The 23,767-nt window shown below is 33.8% G+C and overlaps 1 protein-coding gene and 1 long non-coding RNA gene across 3 annotated transcripts; one reads left to right on the plus strand and one right to left on the minus strand.

Annotated features, from left to right (window-relative positions):
- Positions 1-955: 955 nt before the first annotated feature.
- LOC18094938 (thaumatin-like protein 1b) lies at positions 956-23,538 on the minus strand. 2 transcript variants are annotated; one of them, XM_052450013.1, is made up of 3 exons: positions 23,344-23,538; positions 22,641-22,990; positions 956-1,300 (listed from the first exon to the last, which is right to left on the minus strand). In XM_052450013.1, the coding sequence occupies exons 1-3, from the start codon at positions 23,399-23,401 to the stop codon at positions 971-973; spliced, it is 738 nt and encodes a 245-aa protein (XP_052305973.1). In that variant the 5' UTR covers positions 23,402-23,538; the 3' UTR covers positions 956-970. The 2 variants fall into 2 exon arrangements, with proteins under 2 accessions (XP_052305973.1, XP_006369405.2); XM_006369343.3 differs by lacking the exon at positions 956-1,300 and having other exon boundaries at positions 22,183-22,990; positions 23,344-23,511.
- LOC127904904 (uncharacterized) lies at positions 1,155-23,135 on the plus strand. Its single transcript, XR_008058334.1, has 2 exons — positions 1,155-1,300; positions 22,641-23,135. It is a non-coding gene; the product is annotated as an uncharacterized LOC127904904 (long non-coding RNA).
- Positions 23,539-23,767: the final 229 nt, after the last annotated feature.

Genomic DNA, 23,767 nt, shown 5'->3' on the forward strand with positions numbered 1-23,767 from the left:
ACATTGTACTTTCCATGAGTTATCCTTTCTATTTTTCAATTCCTCTTATCCAAATAATGTGTTACCCTCTCAACATTCTTCAAAGTCAACATGTACTTCTACTAATTGATCTATGAATGTGGTGGGCTGTAAATGAGTATACAAGATTAAACGTATGGAAGATGGGAATTTTGAGCACTACAAAGCATGTTTGGTAACCAAAGTATATTATCAACAAAAAAGGGATTGAATTTCAAGAGACATTTATTCTAGTTGTGAAGCCTTGCACTATTCAGACAATGCTCGATATTGGTGATACTCAAGGTTGGTCGGCTTATTAGATTGATATATAAATACTGTTTTTTTTAATGGATTTCTTGATATAGATGTGTTTATAACCCAGCCTCCTGGCTCTATTGATCCTCAATTCCCAAACCATATTCACAAACTAAAACATTTTCTTTATGCTATAAAACAAAACATTTTCTTTATGCTATAAAACAAGCATCTCGTGCAGGGATTGATCGCTTAGTGAATTCTTAGTTTCTCAATGGATTTTATATTTGTAAATTTTTAAGTCAATCTAGATTATATTAGATTTATATGATCGTGATAACTTTAAAAAAAAAGAAGCTAAATTTCTTTATAAAATGAGCATCGCATATTTAAAACCAGTAAAAAATCCCATAGAAAGATTAGCACCTGATGACAATGTTTTGAAATTGAATTCGACACTACATCTACTTAGTACATATAAGTTGAAGGATTGCTACCTTGACCAATGAACTGAAAAATATCGTTAATTTCTAATGAGTGGCCCATGGTTTCACCAAATCAAACAGCATGAAAATTGCTAATCGATCCTTTTGGGATATGTCAATCCCAAATCTATTATTCCATTTATTTATTAATTGTCATAAAAACATTTATTAAATGTGTTGTCGTCCAACTCTTTCCATAAAAAGAAAGAGTTGTGAACCACCACATTTGATCATGGACAAAAGGTAATCAAATAGTTGCCTCCGCTAGGACAAGTAAACGTGCTCGATTTATCATCATAAGCATAACTATAAGCTTGAGGACACTGCTGCTTGAAAGTCATCGAATATTGGTTAGGTTGACATTTTTCAGGTGAATCATACTCTCCTGTGCAGCAGAACTGCGGCTGGTTAAATGCCAAACACGCGCTCTTGCAGGCAATCACAGTCCCATCTGAACCTCTCACTGCTAAACTAGGATCACAAGCAGCATTCACGTTAGCTGCACAGCTTGTAGAAGGGCAGCCAGTAGAACCTCCTTGCGGGGTTACCGAAATTGGGATGTTAAAGCCATCAACAAGGCTTATATCGTAAAAATCTTTCCCACCATCACCTCTTAGAGTAAATTCTGCTAACGATGCTGGTGGGATCGCACCGGCTCCATTGCATTCTATGACACCAGAGGCACAGTCAGCAGTAGCACAAACAAACTTTCCCGAGGCATCTGTAGAGCATTGCGTTCTGGCCCACAAGCGGCCAGACCAATTGACAGGGACACTCAGCGAAGATGAAGCACCCGTTGCCAATGTGAAGCCAGTTGAAGATAAAGACGGACCGCCAGCAGCCGTTAGAGTTCCTGGCCAGACTGTGTATGGACAGTTGTTTGTGAAGACGAAAGTCACAGATTGAGCTCCTGCATGCGTGCAAGATTTATTTTTGTTGATATCAATAATTAAATCTTGGTCGATTCAAAGATAACATAATTCAATATTTAAAATCTTGTATTAATTCAGTTATTTTTCTTTTAAAAATATAACATAACCCAGGTTTTTTTTTAATATATTTTTTTCTTTCTTGTTTTTTATCTGGAAACTCTCCCTCCTGGATAAGTTTATTGGATTCACGAAATCCATTGAATAATGAAAACTAGTTAATATTGCATATGCAAACAGAAAATATATATGTAGAATAATCAAAGTGAATAATATGCATAATAGAGTTTTCCATGCAAGAATCTAATATATGTAATATTGTAAAAGTACTTGCCATAGAAGAAGATGACGAGGGTGCCGAGATGCGTCGAATTGCCGAGATGCGTCGAATTAACACTTTTTCAGTATCTTTTAAGAGATTTGAGGTAAGCAAGAAACACTATATTTTAAAAAGATTGTGTTTGCCACTTAATAAATAGTGTTAAATTTGCACTATCTCTCCACTTAGTAAACAGCCAAACAGAGGAACACGTGAAAATCAAGAAGAGAAAAAAAAGAAGAAGAAGAAGAAGAAAAGTTTGTAACAACCATCTTCCACACGCACCGTCTCATCCAAGAAAAAGAATGTCAAATTATAAAATTATAATTTATTTATATTTATAAAAAAATAAATTATAAAATTGGGTCTATCACCTGAAGTGCGCAGACCGTCCATGCAATGACCTGCACTCATCAACTATTTTTAATATGATTTATATTTATTAAATTATAAAATAACAAAAAAAACCCAATGAAATATACAAATGCCCTTAGTTTGAACCACAAGTGACTAACTAGATATCTCAATTGATGAGAAAGCAGACTAGTAAACAGCCAACAGTGGCAGTTCTCCTCAGGCATTACACCGTGATGAGTGCGAGACTCTTCAAAATTATCACACCGTGATGAGTGCGAGACTTTTCAAAATTGATGAGAAAGCATAGTAGTCCCTGGCTTCTGGAATGAATGTAACTCTGGAATTATTCCAAATCCATTTGTCTAATGAATGTTACTCTGGAATTATTCCAAATCCACAAGTTTCATAATGTTGTGTTGATTGTGAGACATTATTATTTCAAAAACTGAAGGGGATAAAATTGCAGAAGAATTTTAATTTTATAAATTATTTAAAATAAAAAAAACAATAATCAAAAGAATAAAAATCAAATTCTAATAAATAACAAATTAAAAACATATTTTGAAATTTTGAAGTGCCACATACGAAAATCAAGAAAAAAAAAAGTTGTCGGTAACAAACTAAAAACTATCTGCCACACGTGCCGCCTCATCCATGACAGCAATTGATCAATGAACATCCCTGCACGCACCACCTATGTGTGTGGAATTGCCCACGAACTAACCTGCACTCATCAACTATTTGTTTTTAATATTATTTATATTTATTAAATTATAAAATTAGAAATAAACCACCCTGATAAAAAAAAAAACCAATAAAAATATACAAATGTCCTTGGTTTGAACCACAAGCGACTAACTAGATATCTCAATTAATGAGAAAGCAGACTAGTAAACAGCCAATTAGAGGAACGCCCTGCTTCTCACGTCTAATGAAAGCAATTGAATGCAGGAATAGGGCCATACTCACAAGAAAATTGATTTACACCCGACATAGTACTTTGTAAGTGTAAAAGCTATATTTCTGTGTCTATAAATATAAGTAGATTTTTTTATGGAAATATCTTCTCAATAAATATCAAAATATTTAATATTGCAATTCAGAGCATATATCTAACTGTGTTTAATAATTTTTTTATTTGAATAAATTTGTATTTAACCAAAAGATTATCCATGCCGATAAAACGATGTCTACCAAATATTTTTTTTTTATTTTGTATTTTAAAATATTATGAAATGAGCATCACTTGCCTATATTTATTTAATTAATTAAATGAAATGAAATGAAAAAAATGTCTATAAAAAAGAGAAATTAAAAAAAAACAACAAATAAAAATACTCGAGATATCCCGAGTCATTTTCAAAATAAGTGAAAAATCTTATAGAAAGAAAATAAAAAAAAATCAATGGAGCCCAATATCTAATTAAATAAATATTAAAGGATGAAACTAAAATAAACATGAGCTTAAAAAAAGGGAAAAAACCAAGCAAACTCGGGTGAACCTCCTAAACCTGAGTTAATCTCTAAAACTCCCAACTTATGAAATCCTAGACTTGAACTTGATTAAGAAGCACAATTCTCAACTAATTTAATGTTGAATAATGAAAACAGGAAAAAAAATCAATTTAAAAAAAAATTGCAAAAGTGAAAAAAAAGTTAGCAATCAAAAGAATGAGGAATCAAATCTGATAGGAAAAAAAAACTTATGGAGGATGATATTGTAAAAAAATATCAAATTAAAAAATTATCTCAAATAAAAAAATAGCAATCAAAAGAATAGGAACAAAATTTGAAAGATAAAAAAATTAAAGGGGTATGAAATTGTCAAAGAATTCTAATTTAATAAATTATTCCAAACAAAACAAATAATGATCAAAAGAACAGCCACCAAATCTTAAGGAATAACAAATTGAAGGCATGCTTTGAAATTTTGAAGGGGCACAAGCAAGAATCAATGAGAGAAAAAAGAAAAAGAGAAAGAAAAGGTTGTCGGCACCAAATTGAACAACCAGTTCACTTGGTATTACCAAACGGTCGACCGGACCAACTTAAATTCCAGATTTTGACAATTTAAACCTGCTGAATCTTGAACTGATACTAATCCTATATACATGTAGAGTGAAGTGTTTGAGTCATTTTAATTGTGCTATTAAGCTAAAATATAAAGATTTACAAAATCACTTAAATGAACAATTAATTCTTAGTCTTCACTTGTTTTGCATCTTGGATATCCTCATTGATATCTGGATATCTCATTGATTTTTCATGACATCCTTCATGCTTGTTGATGTCAAAACTAATTTTTGGGTTATTCCCCACCATTTTTTACCTTATTCCTTTTCAAAATAAAAATAAAATAATAAAATAATAATAGCAAGGATACTAGCGACGTAGAAAATGTTGGCTGGGGAAGGATTTTAAATATAGAAAAATTAAAGTTTTGGAGTCAATTAAGGGCTGCATTAATGAAATTTTCAGCCAAGAATCATTTTGAAAAAGGCAATTAGGGACTTGATTGAAGAAATACAAAACCAAGGACCAAATTGGAAAAGGCACGTGAATATAAGGGTTGAAATTGACCGAATCAGGGACCAGATTGAAGAAATTGGAAGTTTGTTGATCAATTGAAGGTCAAAATGCACAAATTCAAAACCAAGGATCAAAGTGAAAAAGGCAACCAACTTCAAGGCTGACATTTGAATTTGAAAAAGATGCAATTGAATTAATTCTTAAAATCAAAATCTAAATCGATGACTTAATTGAACAAATAAAAAATTGAGGACTGATTTGGAGAAAAGGCACTTCTTAGGCGCCATTTTTATTTAAATGAAATGGCGCGTTTTGTACAAAACGATGCCATTTCAATGTATTCTTATTCCAAAAAGAAAAAAAAAAGACAGCTCAAAATGGTGTCATTTTGGATGGCACTGTACATCTTCTACTTCCCTAGACGTGCTGTAGGCAGGGGAAAAAGGTTTTTTTCCCCTCCTTTACAGCACCTCCCTCCCTCCCTCCCTCCCTCCCTCTCTCTCTCTTTCTCTCTTTCTCTCTTTTCTCTCTCTCCCACTTGCCTAAAAACCCTAACACAACCCACACCCCCTCATGGCCTACCACCATGATGAAAGGGGCAGAGGGAACAAGCCTTACAGGCGACTCTAGGGCGGCTACACAGTGGACGCCCTAGCACTACACTACCCCTTCAGCATGACTAGACAGGGGTAGGGCAGCTCCCCCCCCCCCCGCCCTTTATAAATACCATCCGTACCAGGAGGTTGGGGGGCGAAAGAAAGAAAGAAAAAGGAAAAAGGAACGAAACAAAAAAGAAAAGGAAAGAAAGAAAAACAATGGAAAACAAAGGAAAGAAAGGGAAGAAAAAGAAAAACAAAGAAAAAAAAGGAAAGAAAAGAAAGGAACACTCTTTGGCCTCTACTCGGAGAAGAAAAGGAACCTCTTCTCCTCATCTCTCTTGCTAGTTAGTAGCAGCAGCCACCATTCCTCCTAGTCGCCACCACAACAATGCCACCGTCAACATCAGCAAGCCATGCTACCCTCACTCCAAGTAATCTTCTTCCCCTCTATGTAACATCTTCTTACCTGCTTTCCTTCTTCATTTCATTTGCATGCAGAATATGAGCAATTCACATTCTGCATAGTAACTAATTACTGTGCTAAGCACAGTAACCATTTAATGGTTTTTTGGGCTGGGTCTAGCCTTATAAAAAAAAGAAAAGAATATGTTGGGTCGACATCGGCCCAACTCTTTTGGGCTGACCTCGACCCAATTTCTTTTGGTTTGTATTTTTACACTATAAATATACAAAATTCGTTATTAAAATACTTGTTTTTTCTCCAAAATGTTGCAAAACAAATATATAGAAAAACAACAAAAAACATTTCTTGTTCTCATGCATATGACCAAGTCTAAAAAATATAAGAAATTTCATATTGTATTTTCATACAAAATAAAATTCAAAAAAATATGTGTTAGCATGCATTCTAGGCTTTAATAACCAGTTTATTAAAGCAATCAGAACTACGCCTATATTTCAAAAATACTAAAAAAATATTTTGTTTTCTTTTAGTATCTAGGATTATAAACTTATACATAAGACGTATTATGGATATTAAATAAAAAGGTAGTTCTTTTTTTTATATGTATTGACATTAGAACGGTTAGGTTTTTACCTGATAATATAAGGATCTCCTTACTAAGGAAGACTTTTCCTAAACCTTAGACTGGACCAACAATTAGAAAACACAACAATATGTTAGTTATATTAGATAATTAAACAATGCAGATTACCTTAGGATAAGACGCATTAAAGGTGCTAATACCTCATGTGAAACTTCAGAAATTTATAATTTAGATATGTAGATGACTTGGTGGAAACTCTGTAAAACCCCAACAAAAGACTTCACCATGATGAATTGAATAATGAGAAATAAAATATAAATGGTGGTAAATTGTAAACCCCCAATCAAATTTCATGATATTAATAAAATTATTGATAATTCAGAACCCAAAATGGGATGATCTAGTTAAAATAAAATAAAATGGAATAGTATTGAATTATTAGAAAAGAAATTTTAGAGAGAGATTTTTTTTGCATGGTATTTTAAAAGCTGAGCAGCGAAAAGGCATTTGGTTGAACGAAAAGATACCTAAACTTGATATAAGGGTGTTTTAGTAAATATAGATAGATTTGCTATATAAATTGCAAAATTATGCAGAAATTAACTAGGAGTGCCGAATGAAAGGAAAAGAGAGAGAGAGAGAGAGAGTACCTTGAGAGCAGAAATTCAAACGGCCATATCTCTGAATTGCACTGTTACATTGGTTGGTTTTGGGATATATTATACTTCTCACTACCCTCTAACATCTAACCATTCGGATCTGAATGTTCTAGTTCGATGTGAGAGATATAGCCCTCACAACATTTCAAGGAAAATCTGCTTGCAGGTCAGTCATGGTCTCTAGCAGTTTCCACCCTTGTCCACCGTTGGATCCTGCTCAAGTTTGGATATGTGGGTCATATTGATGAGCTCTTCATTATGAACGGTGGAGATCAGGATTATAGACTCCGATAAGAAGTTAGTCATCGAAGAACAATATGTTGTCAATTTTCAGGTCCGTTTTGGTTTTGTCTTGATCTAGAAAGATCTAACCGTTACAATGCTATGATGTTTTGGTACGTGTTTCATGTTATAATGGTGGAAAGTGTGGTGGCTTAATTTGTGTTTAACCATCAAAAGCATGCTATTTATGATTTAAATTGAAGAAAATCCTTAGTGTCTTTCCTTAGGTATGTTCAGCTATATTATTGATAGTAGGAAAAGGGAGATATTGGTTGTCCAATCTATGAATTTGGACTTAACAGTTTTATCACCCACCTTTCAGTTGTGGTTAGGGAGCCAAAATGATAAAATTCCAGATTGGGTTCTTCACAAAGGTTGTAGGTATAGATGTTATCTTTTAAACAAAACTGACCTCGTATAATTTGGAGTTATAAAACTCCAGATATGGACTAAAAATGAAAGAAGGGTCGAACTGTCTTGTACTTGACAGATTTGGTTGAGTATTATAACAGATAATTTCGGGGGTGTTAAGGGCAGAATTGGTCTTCCGATCCTTTAGTAGAGTTGTAGAACCGTGTCTTACCTTTCCAACAAGCCAAACCACACTTAAAACTGAATTCTATAACTTTACTTACGAATTAATGAGGTAGTTGAAGGAAATAATCAGAAAATGAAATCAAAACATGGTGATGAATTAATTTGAATGAGATGGCAATAGTATGAGAACACACATTGTGATAAAATTAGAAGAGGGTACTAATTGTATCTCTTGATTCTCAAATAGAAGAGATGCCTGGAGTAGGGTCGTCAGGAGTTGATGTGACTCGATCGGTTGGGGAAATAGGTAGGTGCATCACACCTTGTCTTTTCATTTTGTGTAAACTCATTGATAAATTTCAAAATTTACTGTTTTATTGCTTTGATAAATATTGGATTGAATATAAGTACCTTGTATATATTGATGTGTATCAACTAGTTATTATATAATTGGAATGGATACGAGTACCTTACATACATTGATATGTATCAAACTTGTGATGATATTATTAGAATGAATAAGAGTACCTTGCGTACAACTGGTATAGATCAATTAGTTAAGATAATGTTTGAATGAATATGTATACCTTGCGTAGATTGGTATGGATCAAGATAGCTAGGATAATGTTTGAACGAACATGAATACCTTGTGTACATTGTTATGTATCAAATTAATTATGTTATTATTAGAATGAATATGATTACCTTGCATACATTGATAGGTATTGAATTAGCCATGATAACTTTGGAATAGATGTTATTATCTTACATACTTCAGTATGAATATGTATACACAATGACTAGGAGATTGGAGGAGAAATGATAGATAATTGGTCATTGTAGTGTCGGTGGCTAATGATACGTTATGATGATACTTAGCACCATGATGAGGGTGGTTAAGGGCATAAATTGATGCTTGGCACTGTGATGAGGGTGACCAAGGTTATGTGAATGATGCTTAATGATCGTAGTGTTTGTTACAATGTATATGATGTTAATAAGAAGAATAAAAGGGAATCGGTACAAATAGAAGGTTGAGAAGACATTGATTAGCTATCTAGGTTTGGATAGCTAATGGTATCGATGAGGTTCCATTGGTACCGACATTTCAGATGACATTAATTAGCTATCCAGGTTTGGATAGCTAATTGTATTGATGAGGTTCCAATGGTACCGACATTTCAGATGACATTGATTAACTATCCGGGTTTGGATAGCTAATGGTATCGATGGGGTTCCATTGGTGTCCAGCATTCCTTAAATTGATTAGTCAATCCCGAGTAATTAGGGTGACTAATAATGTTAGTAAAGATTTCTAACATCGGCATGGTTACTCCTGGTTAAGGGAAAAAAATAAGTTGATTAATTATTCTAGGTCGTGAATAGTTAATTATATCAATCGGTCCTATTGGTATCGGCAACCATTTCTGGTGTGATTAGCTACTCCAGGTAAGGAGGCTAATGATGGCAAGGGTTCTTGATATTGACAACTTTGATGGTAAACCATATATGAATAAGAATTGATTAACTATTTTAGGGTAGAAATAATTAATGATATCAATTAGGTTGTATTGATATCGACACTTAAATGGAATTGATTTGTCTAACCCGATATTGGGAGACTAATGATACTAATGAGATTCAATAGTATCGGCAATTACCTTCCGAAAAATGAAAGAGAAAATATTGATTAGTTATTCCAAAAGAATGAGATAAGCTAATGATACCAAGAGAGGAATATCTTGATATCAAGTGAGAATTGATTCATAAGGAGATGGTGTTCGAAACTATTGAGTTGTATTGAGATTTCCAAGATGAAATTATTTTCGGCAAATGGGATAGGATATTAGATGGATATTGGTAATAGATGGAAAATGTATGTTGTAAAAGTGGTCTATGCCTAATTTTATGTATCAAAAGAAATTCTATATAAATCATTACATGTCATTGTTATTGTTTGTTACTACCCTTTTATATTTATATGTACATGTTAATTTTTATTTCCAGGTTCATTAGGGTCGCGTCAAGAGTTATCTTAGTTTAGTTACCTTTTGCTTTCGGCCATGTAATGATTTGTAAATTAAGAGACTTCTCTCCTAAAACTTGAAATGTAATATTAACCCGTACATTTGGATGTATGACTTTAATCTAATGTTTGTAATTCTAAGTACCTATTTAACCATGCATGTTTATAGTTGTAATCGAATCCTTCACTTGAATAACATTTTATGATGTTATTATGCAAGATATAGTTTATATGATGTAACAATTGAATTATGCATTGTTATTTTGTGAACTTGAATTGTATAATGTTATTGAATAAGATGTGTTGTGTTGGTGATGATGAGTTGAGTTAAGATCCAGGATGATTGGATCAGATTGTGAAATGAAATTGGAAGTGTAATATGAATTTGTCGATAACTTGGGACCTCCCTGTATAGAGGAGACTCTGCTAAAATTTTGGTAGAAATTTTGATGGAACTTGTATATAAAAATAACAATGATGAAAAAAAATCAGGGTTGTTACACCTTCTCTTCACGCAACCAGTCCCCATGCCAGATCTCTGAGACCAGTTAGGGTTCCTAGTGATCAAAATACTAGGTGGCAACTCTCATTCCCTCTTTCCATTAATAAAGGACAAGAATTCCTTGTCTTTCCCATTTCCCAACCCGAGAGGATGTTAGCCGTGATGTCACACACGTGCGACAACCATCAACAACTCTCGTGAGCCACCAGGAATCTCCATTGTGTATATAACAACCAACCACATAACTCAAGAAGCTCTGACTAGTACTAGCAACTTCAAACTAACCACTTACCCTCTCCCATGGTGACTGTAGCACCTATAAGCAGTAGAGAGAAGAACTAAAGAGAAAGAAGAATTACAATAGAAATAGAACAAAGTAGAAATTTCAACTCAGCCGATCTTCTTTCTCTGGTTGCTGTGAGCCTCACCATTGGAGTTACCAGGAAGAGGAAGGACTGATCTACCATACTGAGGTCCTCACACGATTTGAGGTCTCGTCGGCATGACGCGCCAACATTGGCAGTTCTCTTCTAGGGCGTGCAACAGACACAATGCCATTGATCAACCTACTTCCAATAGATTCCAAACATCTTTAGGCATTCTCAAAGGTGAAATATTAATGTTAAGATTGAAATTTGTTAATGTTGTTTGGTTTTATGAACATAATTTTGAGGTGATGAGAAAGTTGTTTGATTTGGAGTTTTGTTATAAATATAATATGATATAAGTATCATGTGAAAATAATAAATGAGCATTATTGATTTCGATTGTTTGATTAAAAAATAATTGAAAAGTATGAATTGTGATTTTGAAGATATGATAGACAACATATACATTTTTTTATAAAAGAAATGTTGATTAGAAATTGTTTGTTAATTGGCTATGTCCATATAAAAAATAAAAAACATGCAAAATGTGTGAGATATTTGTTTTTGGAAGTTAGTTGGATGAATATTATAAGATGGTTGAATATAACCATAAAATTTAAAATTTGAGAATTTTTAGATCATTGTGAAAATTCTTGCAATGAATATATATGGACCGATTATTTTTATAAAAATAACGATTGATTAATTAACCCAAGATTGTATGGTCTAACCTTAGGCTTTATCTTTCAGGTGTTGATTAATAAAGAAAAAGAAAAGAAAAAGAAAAAGAAAAAGAAAATTGTCCTTGTATTGATTGTTCTTATTAATTGATTAATTAATCCAAGATGGAATGGTCTTCTACTAGGTCCTCTCTTTCAGATGTCGGTTATCGAGTAACAAGATCAATTAATATTTGATCGATGAATTAACTGTTTCTATTAATTACTAATTGACCCATGATGATATGATCTAATATTGGGTTATGTTCTTCTAGTGTCGATAAGTGAATAATAGCACCAATTAATACATGATCTCTAGGATATTAACCAATAAAATTAAGTAGCCCAAGATGGAATGGTCTAATAGCGGGCCCTGTTCTTTGATTGCTACATAATGAATAATATGAATTTTTCAACCCGCAATAAGCCTCATATATAGGTGTGCTCATCATTTGCAAATAACTGAGGATAGAAAGGTCCAATAGTAGAACTTGTCCTTTAAATGTTTTCTAATAGATAATAAGAACTATACATCGAATAACATACATACTAGTTTAGGTGAACCAAAAACAAAACACATTTATCATTAAAAACAAACAACAATGCAGCTTACCTTGAGTAGGATGTATAGGGTTATGTCTATATTACCTAATACATAACCAACCCCTTACCTAGAACTTCTAAAGATCAGTTAAGATTTCTAGTTACCATAAATCTAGGTGACGACTTTTTTTCACATAGCTCGCCTCGATGTTCACATGCAACACAAGTTTGACCAAGTGAACCGAGTTACATGTTGACCCTTTAAGTCACTCGAGTTTGACTGGATCATTGTCCATTTCTGTTCAGAAGAAAATCAAAACAAAACAAGGTTTTGGGTCAACGAATCAGGAACGCATCCTGTTGGACTAGACCAAGTTTAATGACTATGACTTACATAACTTCTCGTAGAAATTGCACTTGGATCTAAGTTTTTTGAGGTAAAAAAATATTATAAAAATAGCACAATTAATTAGTTGCATTGTTAGGAACGATTCAACCATATAAATTACGTTGTTCTCAACAATACAATTCAATATGCTACACTGTTAAGAATATTGTAAACCTTGTCATAATCCATTTTTTGGTTATTCCTAAAATTCACTTTTTTCTCTTCCAAAAAATAAAACAACATATTAAAAAAAAATCTAAAAAATAATAACAGTGAGAAGAGGCTGTCAGAGCGCCCTGAAAATAGGTAGAAATTGGTTGAGGAGGCTCAAAAATTCAAAGATTAAAATTTGACAGTATATTTTACAGATGAAGAGCCCTGTTGACAAAGAAAAATTCAATTTGAGGAAAAAGTCCAAAATCAGATGTTTATGGACTCAATTAAATTTTATTGGAGGTTTAATTGAATTTATATAGGGTTTGATTACAAGAAAAAATTATTTAAAGTCAATTTAGGCTTTAATTGGAGGAAATTAAGGTTCTGGGTCAAAGTACAATTTTTTAGAGTTGATTTGGTCAAATCAGGGGCTTAATTGAATAGATATTGAAGTTTGATGGCCAATTAGGGACTTGATTGAAGAAATCCAAAACCAAGGACCAAATTGAAAAAGGCGCGTAAATAAAGGGACTGGAATTGACCAAAGCAGGGGTCAAATTGAAGAAATTGGAAGTTTATTGATCAATTAAGGGTCAAATTGCATAAATCCAAAACCAAGGACCAAAGGGAAAAATGCGCCGAAATCTGGGGTTTAAATTGAAGTTCTTCATGGGTAAAATTGAACAAAATTAAAAGTTTAAAGCCAATCAGGGGTGTTGATAGAAATTAATCACAAATTGAAGGACTAAATCGTAAGATACTATTCATCTTCTTCTCCAGCTAGGCTGGTTGGGTGGCCACCTTCCCAAGGCATTTGGCGCCTCGTTTCTTCACCAAATTGGATGAAACGTACAAGAAAACAATCCTGTGATACCTGACTACACGCTAGTGTAAGCCGTTCGGGTTGATCGAGGCTGTAGAGGCGGTGGCACCGCCCCAAAGTGGCCAACCCGACCAGCCATTTTTCCTGCAAACTGACAGTTCATCATTGCTACTTTGAGCTAATGGTTGGGATGCTTTCGGGTTGAGCCAATGGTTGGGATGCTTTCGGGTCGAACCAAGAGCTGAGATTTTGCACCAGAAGAGACAAAGTGTCCCTCTTCCGCCACCTATAAATAGATTTTATCTTCATGCTCAGGGGGTGGAGAAATATGGGTCCAAAGACAGCAAAAAAACCAGCCTTCCTCCCAAGAATTTTTTCTTTTCTGCCGTCTGTCCTCTTCACACTCTCTCTCTCTCCGCCGTCCAGGCCACCACTGTCATCACCGTCAGCTTTTAAGCCACCATCTCCACCACAGGAAGCCAACACAGCCACCACCGCTTGCACCACGCTGTCCTCCGCCACTGTCAGAACCACCGCAGGTCAGCCTTCCCCCCCCTTCTTCTTCTTCTTCTTCTTCATCCCAGCTGTTCACTGCGTGAACAGTAGGCGTGAATTAATTCAATAGGCGTGAACAGTAGGCGGCCCAATCACAAAAATTTTCAAAAAAATATTTTAAATTTTTATACCGTAAAGATACAAATGCGATATTAAAATACCCGGTTTTCTTCATAACATTGCAAAAAAATTTATAAAACAAAAAAATATTTTGTTTTCATGCATACAGCCAAGTCTCTCCAAGATAAAAAAAAAATTATATCATTTTTTCTTATACAAAAAAAAATATAAAAATATAAAATATGTTTTAGCATGCATTTTGGCTTTAATAACAAGTTTATTAGAGCTATGAGAACTAGGCCAATATTTAAAAAAAACCCAAAAAAAATATTTTGTTTTCTTTTAATATCCGGGATTATGAATTTATACGTAAAGCATACTTCTGATATTAAAAAGGTAGTTTTTTTATTTGACGTTAGCACAGTTAGGTTTTTACCCGATAAGATAAGGACCTCCTTACCGAGGAGGACTTTTCTTGAGCCATAGATAGACCAAAAATTAGAGAACACAATAAGACCTTAGTTTTTATCAGACAATAAAACAATGCAACTTACCTTAGGTAGGACGTATTTGGGTACTAATACCTTCCCTTTACGCATCCAGTCCCCGTACCCGATCTCTGAGACCAATTAGAGCTTCCTAGTGACCAAAATACTAGGTGGCGACTCCCATTCAATTTTTTCCATTGATAAAAGACAAGAATTCCTTGTCTTTCCATGTTAGTTGTAGTGAAATTAAAGTTCAATAAAATTCTTTAACTTTATAGGTTAATTAATAATTATCAATGAAAATAATTAGTTGTAGTCGATATAAATTTTCTTAACTTGGTTAATTAATAATTATCATAATTATCACACCATGACAAATGCGAGACTCTTCAAAATTGAAGGAAAAAAAAATAATGAAGTCACCACCTAGTAATAAAAAAAAAACTAGAAATCCTAAAATAGACACCGGTCAGTAGGTATTGAGTTAGTTATACCTAAGGGAAGATCGATGTCACCCTTACCGCATCCTTTCAAACGAAAGCTTACCTCCACAATGTTTTGTTCTAAATTTATTCTATGCATACTATTAATTATCTAAATCTATTTTTATTTTTATATTAATAAAAAATTAATGTTGGTCCCTAAGAAAAGAAGACTCGACGATAAAAGAAAATCTTGACGTTAATCCCTAAAAATAGATAATTTCATCGATTTAGAAAAAAATATTAATGTTAATCTCTACTGTATGTTTTTTAAAACACCTCCACACACAAAACCCTTCATACTGAAAAACTAAACATATAAGAAAAATCAAACATCCACATTAAAATTTCATAACTGAGGGCATCATACCCCACAAGTTGCCACACCACAGTGTAAATCCCAACGCTTTAAATATCGCAAACATTCACATTAATACATGATTAGTCTCAATCAATAAGCATTTCATCATAATGTCTAACAACATAATAAAAAATTATTCAAAAAATTAATTTAGGCCTCAACAACCTTTTAGAGTGGCTAAAGTTAATCAAAACAATTGGAATTGGGTGAAGAAACTATTAGATTATTGAGGGCAATATTGGCATATGACAACCACGTGCTAGTGTGTGATAACAATTATTGGTGGTATCTCGTCCCATGCGCCAATGATGGTCACAGAGGTGGTTAGCTAGATCGGGTGTGCCACTATATTCTTTTCTCTTCCACATTGGTGGTGTAGTCCACCACTCTTTGACGAGGGAGATTGAGCCACTTGAACATTTAATTTCTCTCTCTTGTTTTCCTTCTCTCCCCACCTCTACTTCCACTGTTACTACCTTGCTACTACTAGTTAAGAAGCTATTGTGATGATGTTGGAAAGAGATTACAACATTGATAGTGGTGTTTTGTTTTGGTAAGTGAGATTGATGTTTTTCTCTATTTTTGGGTCCCTGGATAAAAAGGAGAAAAAAGAAAAAAATCAAGAAAAAAATTGTTGCAAGAAAACCAAAAAAAATATATAGCAGTAAGAAGAAGACATGGGGGCGCCCAAAAATGGCCAAAGATTGGTTAAGGAAGTTCAAAAATACAAAGATTGAAATTTGACAGTATATTATTGATTGATGAAGGCCATATTAACAAAGAAAATTGAATTTGAGGAAGAAAAGTCTAAAATCAGATGTTTAAGGACTCAATTAGATTTTGTTGAAAGATTAATTGAGTTTACGAAGGTGATTGCAAGAAAAATTAATTTTTAAGTTAATTTTGGTTTTAATTGGAAGAAATTAAAGTTTGAGAGTCGAATTATAATTTTTAGGTGTTAATTTGATCAAATCAGGGGTTTAATTGCATAAATATTGAAGTTTGATGGGCAATTAGAGACTTGATTGAAGAAATCCAAAACCAAGAACCAAACTGGAAAAGGTGCATGAATATAAGGGCTGAAATTGACCAAATCAGGGGTTAAATTGAAGAAATTGAAAGTTTTTTTTATCAATTGATGGTCAAAATGCACAAATTCAATACTAAGGACTAAAGAGAAAAAGATGGCCAACATCAGAGGTGACCTTTGAATTTGGCAAGGATGCAATTGAATTAATTCTTAAAATCAAAATTCCAATTGAGAACTTGATGAATAAATAAAAAGCTAAGGACTGATTTGGAAATTGATACATTTTGGTGCCATTTTCATTTAAATGAAACGACGCATTTTGTACAAAATAACGTTGTTTCATTCACTGTTCATATATAAAAAAAGAAGCTTGTTTTGAACTGCATTGTGCATCTTCTTCTTCCCTTGACGCGCAAAGGCAGGGGAAGAAAGTTTTTCTTCCCCTTACTTTCTTCCCCTTCTTTGCAGTGTCTCCCCTCCCTCTTGCCCAAAAACCCTGACATAACCCACACCCCCTCATGACCTACCACCATGATGAAAGGGGCAGGGAAGACAAGCCCTGCAGGTGACTCTAGGGTGATTGCACAGAGGCCGCCCCAGCCACCCTACCCCGTCACCATGACTAGACAGGGGTAGGGTCGCTCTCACTCCCCTACCCCTTATAAATACCCCCTCACCACGAGGTGAGGAGGGAGAAAAAATAGGGGGATGATGAGAACAAAAGAAGAAGAAGGAATGGAAAAAAATAAAAAGTAGGAGAGGGAAGGAAAAAAACGAAATAGAAAAAAATAGAGAATAGAGTTTGTTGGGCCGAAATCGGCCCAAGTTTGTTGGGCCAACCTCGGACCAGTTTGTTTGAGCCAAATCTCGGCCCAACCAGGGTGGGTTCAGCCCACATCATTGGGCTGGGCCCAACACAATATATTTTTATAATATAATATTAATATTATATATTATTCAAAAAAACAAAATGTTCCAAGAATTTTCAAAAAAACTTTTCAAAACATTTGTGATTTTCTCGTGTATTTTTCTATCAATTTTAATTAATATTGGTTGATATTTTTATATTGTAAAAATACAAATCTGGTATTAAAATACACAGTTTTCTCCGTAAATGTTGTGTGTGTGTGTATTTGAAAAACAAAACAAATGCTTTGTTTTCATGCATATGACCAAGTCTCTCAAAATATAAAAAAATATTTCATATCATATTTTCATGCAAATAATTTTTTTAAAAAAATACGTGTGAGCATGCATTTTGAGCTTTAATAACTAGTTTATTAAAGCCATGAGAACTAAGCTCATATTTCAAAAATATCAAAAAAAAATATTTTGTGTTTCTTTTAGTTTCTGAGATTACAAACTTTTATATATAGACATTAGAACAATTAGGTTTTTACCAATATTAAAAATATAGTTCTTTTATATATAGATTTTAGAATGGTTAGGTTTTTACCCGATAAGATTAGGATCTCCTTACTGAGGAGATCTTTTCTTAAACCTTAGACAAACCAACAATTAGAAAACACAACAATACTCTAGTTATATCAGACAATCAAATAATGCATCTTACCTTAGGTAAGGAGTATTAGAGGTGTTAATACCTTCCGTTTACGCAACCAGTCTTCGTGCCCAATCTCTGAGACCAGTTAGGGTTTATAGTGATCAAAATACTAGATGACGACTCTCATTTCCTCTTTCCACTAATAAAGGACAAAAATTCCTTATCCTATCCATTTCCCCACACCACATGCCAATATGGAATTTCAGGAGGATGTTCGCGCGATGTTGCATCATGTACGACAATTGAGAAAAGGGATGGTTGGATTTTGGTCTCGACATGAGTTGTTTTGGTTGTGATATTGGTGATCAATGTTGCTATTATCATTATTAGTGTATGTCATTGGAAGCTGCTATCAGTGGTCGGTGAATTAAGTGTTCTACTATTAATAACAAATGTTGAAATTAATTCAATTAAACATAATTAACGAACAATATAATTAAATTGCATAAAGTAAAGTGTAAAAGGATAGGAATTGTAAACTCAGTTTTTAACATGGTTTTGGCAAGTCTATATCCACACCTCAAGCTCCTAAATTAGTCTTGTGTATTTTGTTCTTTCACTAGTCCAAGTTGAAGATTACAATTGTCACTTGATGAATCCACACCAAGATTTTACACCACTTGAAGATATTTTTTTATGACAGTTTGAACCCGCTGAATCTTGAACCGATACTAATCCTATATATATACAGAGAAGTGTTTGAGTTCATTTTAATTATGACATTAAACTAAAATATAAATATTTATATAATTACTGAAATGAACAATTAATTCTTAGATTCTCATTTCATCTTCATTTTCTTTGGTGGCTAGGTTTTAGAGAAGAAGAAGACTTTTTTTTCTACACTTTCACTCCATTTTGTTTCTTTCTCTATCTTAAATTTTTCTTCAAGGTTTGCTAGGGTTTCTTACCCACTTTTTGATTTCCCTCTAATTTTTCTATAGAGGCTAGAGTTTTTTTTTACACCTCCTCCTTTTTCTTACCTTGCCTTTCTATTTATAGGCCATGGGGTAGGTTCTAGAATCTTTATAGGTAGAACAATCATATTCTTTGATTTTTTTCGGTACATTTGACCCTTCATCATTGTTGTATATTTGGCACAACATGCTCGTGTTCTATAAAGCTCACACCAAATCTTAATCATAAAGAGTGGGAATGAGAGAGAGAAAAAAGAAGAAGAAGAAGAAGAAAATGGGGCTGAAAAACTTCACTGCCATTTTTCAAAATCAGACGACCCGTTTCCTTTCAAAGGGTAGCCAAAAAGTTCCCATACACACCCATTAGCGAGCTTCTTCTTTACCAAAAAAAAAACTAAAAAAATTAGATCATCATTTTCAAACCACCTTCTAGCTAGAACTGGAAACAAAAAAACAGTACAGACTCTCTCATCAGCGCTGTCTCTTTACGCCACCCTCGAGTTACTACTATCTTGCCCCACGTTGACTCAAGGAACCATAGCCGCTGCTTCCACAGTACCGTTAACCTGAGGTGTTCATTACCGGAATCATAACACAAGGCAGGCCAGGAGCCCACTCACATCGTCCATGTGCATCTTCAGCGTGCTCGTTTTACATTCTTGCCTCTGACCTCTCTGGACTTAGCTTTATTCAAGCACTAGCCACTCAAAAAAAGAGTGAAGATGAGGTACGGGATATCCAGTGGAGCTGTCTCCATCATAATCACTCAAGGTATAAAGCTTCTACCTATTCTCATGTAGTTGTAATCTTTTACATGTGCATGCTACTGCAAAGGCAAGCTCCCGTTTTTCCTTTATGTGCTATGAAGTTAACATATAGTGTTGTAAGGTGTGTGGATCGTCTTTTAAGTCCTAACCTGGTCACGGGTGTTCTTTCACTTGCTACGGGTACTGAAGGGGATGGGGTGTGATTTTTCCTTCAAGCGCATATGGTCTTGAAAACTTGATTGCATGTCCTAAGTTCATGTTAAGACCTTGCCTAGTTAATTAAGAATGCTCTTACCCAAGGTTAAAGTTCAAGAACGGTATGAGAATACAGAAATCTCCAATGACTATCGTGCATGATTTTTATGTTCAAAAGATCCAGTCCTCTAGCTGTGCATAATTATTGGCCAAGCCGTAAATAAAATGATTTTTGGTTGAAGAAGAATCGGTATGTGCAAGGGTTTCTGGTTCATTTCTTTTTACTGTCCCATGGCTTTTCGTCAATGCTCGTACAGCTATATTTCTCTTTTCTAAAGTTAAGTAGGTTGATATATCTAGAAATAGGTTTATCAAACACGCTCTTATGACAAATTTTAAGTTTTCTTTTTCACTAAGGACATGTGTGGTAAATATGACCAAACATATTTTTCATGGCCTTTATTTTCTTTTCTTAATTTTTTTTTGTTTTGTCTAACATATCTTAGTCTAATTTTAATTATTTTTCAAGTTTTGAAGAGCCATTTTGCAACTATATTTTTGGTTTTCCACGTAATTTTTTACCTTTTCATATTTAAAAACAAGTTTATTAAATCCACAGGGATTTGGCCTAAGTTTCAAAAATACTAAAAAAATTAATTTGTTTATTTTAATACAATGAATTATGAGCTTATATCTAAAATGTATTCTCGATATTAAAAGGAACAAATGCAAAAATATGTTTTGGCTCTAGAATGGCTAGACTTGACCCATAAAGCCATGGTTCTCTCTACTGGGATAAACCTTCTTTAACCAATAGACAAATCAATGATTAGAAAAAAAAAACAGTGCCTTAGTAATAATCAGAAAAATAAACAATAAAGCCTATCTTAGGTATGATGTACTAAGGGTGATAATGTCCATCCTATACTCGACATGTCCCCTTGTCTAGACTCTGAAGACTAGTTAGAGTTTTCAGTGATCAAAATACAAGATAGCAACTCCAAGCATTTTTTATTTATAAAGGACAAGAAGTCCATGTTCTTTCCACACCACACCAAAGTCCTGATCTAGGAGGATGATCGCAATGATACCACATCCGTGCTACATTCAACATTGTATTTTCCATGAGTTATCCTTTCTATTTTTCTCAACATCCTTCAAAGTCAACATGTACTTCTACTAATTGATCTAAACATGAATGTGATGCAATGTAAATGAGTATACAAGATTAAACATATGGAAGATGGGACTTTTGAGCACTACAAAACATGTTTGGTGGCCAAAGGCTATTATCGACAAAAAAGGGTTCGATTTTCAAGAGACATTTAGTGTGGTGAGGAAGCCTTGCACTATTTAGACAATGCTCGATATTGGTGATACTTGAGGTTGGTCGGCTTATTAGAGGGATTTCTTGATTTAGATGTGTTTATAACCCAAGCCGGGTTGTTAAAATCGCGAGTTATGAGGAATTTTAACATGAAGACTTTTTTATTATTCTATTTTATTTATTTAATTTTAAATAATTATTTTGAATTTTAATTTTTTCTAGCGCGTTAGATGTTGTTTAGGAGTTTGTTTTATTATTGAATTTATGTTAGTTAATTACTAATTTAAACTTATTAGCTTGCAACCCATCTCTCATTTTATTTAGATCGCTCATTGATTATAATATTGTTGACTTATTTTATTAGATTTTAATGTAATTTAATTTCTTGACTAGAATTATCAGTATATAATTAGTTAAAAAATTATTTATGATTTTATGATTTTACGATCTGAGTTTATTTTATATTTTTCGTGTCGTGTCAAAAAATATTTTTGACAACCTTGAACCCAGGATCTTGACTTTATTGATCCACAATCCCCAAACCATATTCGCAAACTAAAACTTTTTTTATATAGTTTAAAACAAGCACCTCGTGCATGTATTGATTGCTTAGTGAATTCTTAGTTTCTCAATGGATTTTATATTCGTAAATTTTTAAGTGAACCCAGGTTATATTATCATGATAACTAAAATAAAATGAGCTAAATTTATTTATAAAATGAGCACCACACGCTTAGATTTAAATTCCATAGAAAGATTAGCACCTGATGACAAGTTAACTCGGGAAACAAAGGTAATAACAATGTTTTGAGATTGAATTCGACACTAGGTCTACTTAGTAGTTAGTACATATAAGTTGAAGGATTGCTACCTTGACCAATGAACTGAAAATATCTTTAATTTATAATGAATGGCATACACCATACAGTTTTACCATATCAACAGCATGAAAATTGATAATCGATCCTTTAGGGATATTATTCCATTTCTTTATTAATTATCATAAAAACATTTATTAAATGTGTTGTCCTCCAACTCTTTCCATAAAAAGAAAGAGTTGTGAACCACAACATACATTTGATCATGGACAAAAGGTAATCAAATAGTTGCCTCCACTAGGACAAGTAAACGTGCTCGATTTATCATCAAAAGCATAACTATAAGCTTGAGGACACTGCTGCTTGAAAGTCATCGAATATTGGGTAGGAGGACATGTTTCAGCTGTATTATGGTCTCCTGTGCAGCAGTACTGCGGCTGGTTAAATGCCAAACACGCACTCTTGCAGGCAATCACAGTCCCATCTGAACCTTTCACTGCTAAACTAGGATCACAAACAGCATTCACGTTAGCTGCACAGCTTGTAGAAGGGCAGCCAGTAGAACCTCCTTGCGGGGTTACCGAAATTGGGAGGTTAAAGCCATCAACAAGGCTTATATCGTAATAATCTTTCCCACCATCACCGCTTAGAGTAAATTCTGCCAAGGATGCTGGTGGGATCGCACCGGCTCCATTGCATTCTATGACACCAGAGGCACAGTCAGCAGTAGCACAAACAAACTTTCCCGAGGCATCTGTAGAGCATTGCGTTCTGGCCCACAAGCGGCCAGACCAATTGACAGGGACACTCAGCGAAGATGAAGCACCCGTTGCCAATGTGAAGCCAGTTGAAGATAAAGACGGACCGCCAGCAGCCGTTAGAGTTCCTGGCCAGACTGTGTATGGACAGTTGTTTTTGAAGTCGAAAGTCACAGATTGAGCTCCTGCATGCGTGCAAGATTTATTTTTGTTGATATCAATAATTAAATCTTGGTCGATTCAAAGATAACATAATTCAATATTTAAAATCTTGTATTAATTCAGTTATTTTTCTTTTAAAAATATAACATAACCCAGGTTTTTTTTTAATATATTTTTTTCTTTCTTGTTTTTTATCTGGAAACTCTCCCTCCTGGATAAGTTTATTGGATTCACGAAATCCATTGAATAATGAAAACTAGTTAATATTGCATATGCAAACAGAAAATATATATGTAGAATAATCAAAGTGAATAATATGCATAATAGAGTTTTCCATGCAAGAATCTAATATATGTAATATTGTAAAAGTACTTGCCATAGAAGAAGATGACGAGGGTGAAGGTAATTATAGCAATGGGCATACGACTCTCCATTGCCGAGATGCGTCGAATTAATTAAGACCTTTTCAGTATCTTTCAAGAGATTTGAGGTAAGCAAGAAACACTCTATATTTTAAAAATATTATGAAATGAGCAGACTTAATAAATAGTGTTAAATTTGCAGACTAGTAAACAGAGGAACGTCCTGCTTCTGATCACGTCAAATGAAAGCAACACCCCATTGAATATTGAATGTAACTCTTGTCCAGCAGACGAGCCGTGATGAATGTGACACTCTTCAAAATTATCACACCGTGATTAATGCGAGATTCTTCAAAATTAAAGAAAAAAAAATCACCACCTATTAATTAAAAAATTTAGAATTCAAAAATAGACATTGGTTAGAGATTTAGGCATTCA

The sequence above is a fragment of the Populus trichocarpa genome, chromosome 1 (genome assembly GCF_000002775.5).
Source record: "Populus trichocarpa isolate Nisqually-1 chromosome 1, P.trichocarpa_v4.1, whole genome shotgun sequence".
Taxonomy (NCBI): Eukaryota; Viridiplantae; Streptophyta; class Magnoliopsida; order Malpighiales; family Salicaceae; genus Populus; species Populus trichocarpa.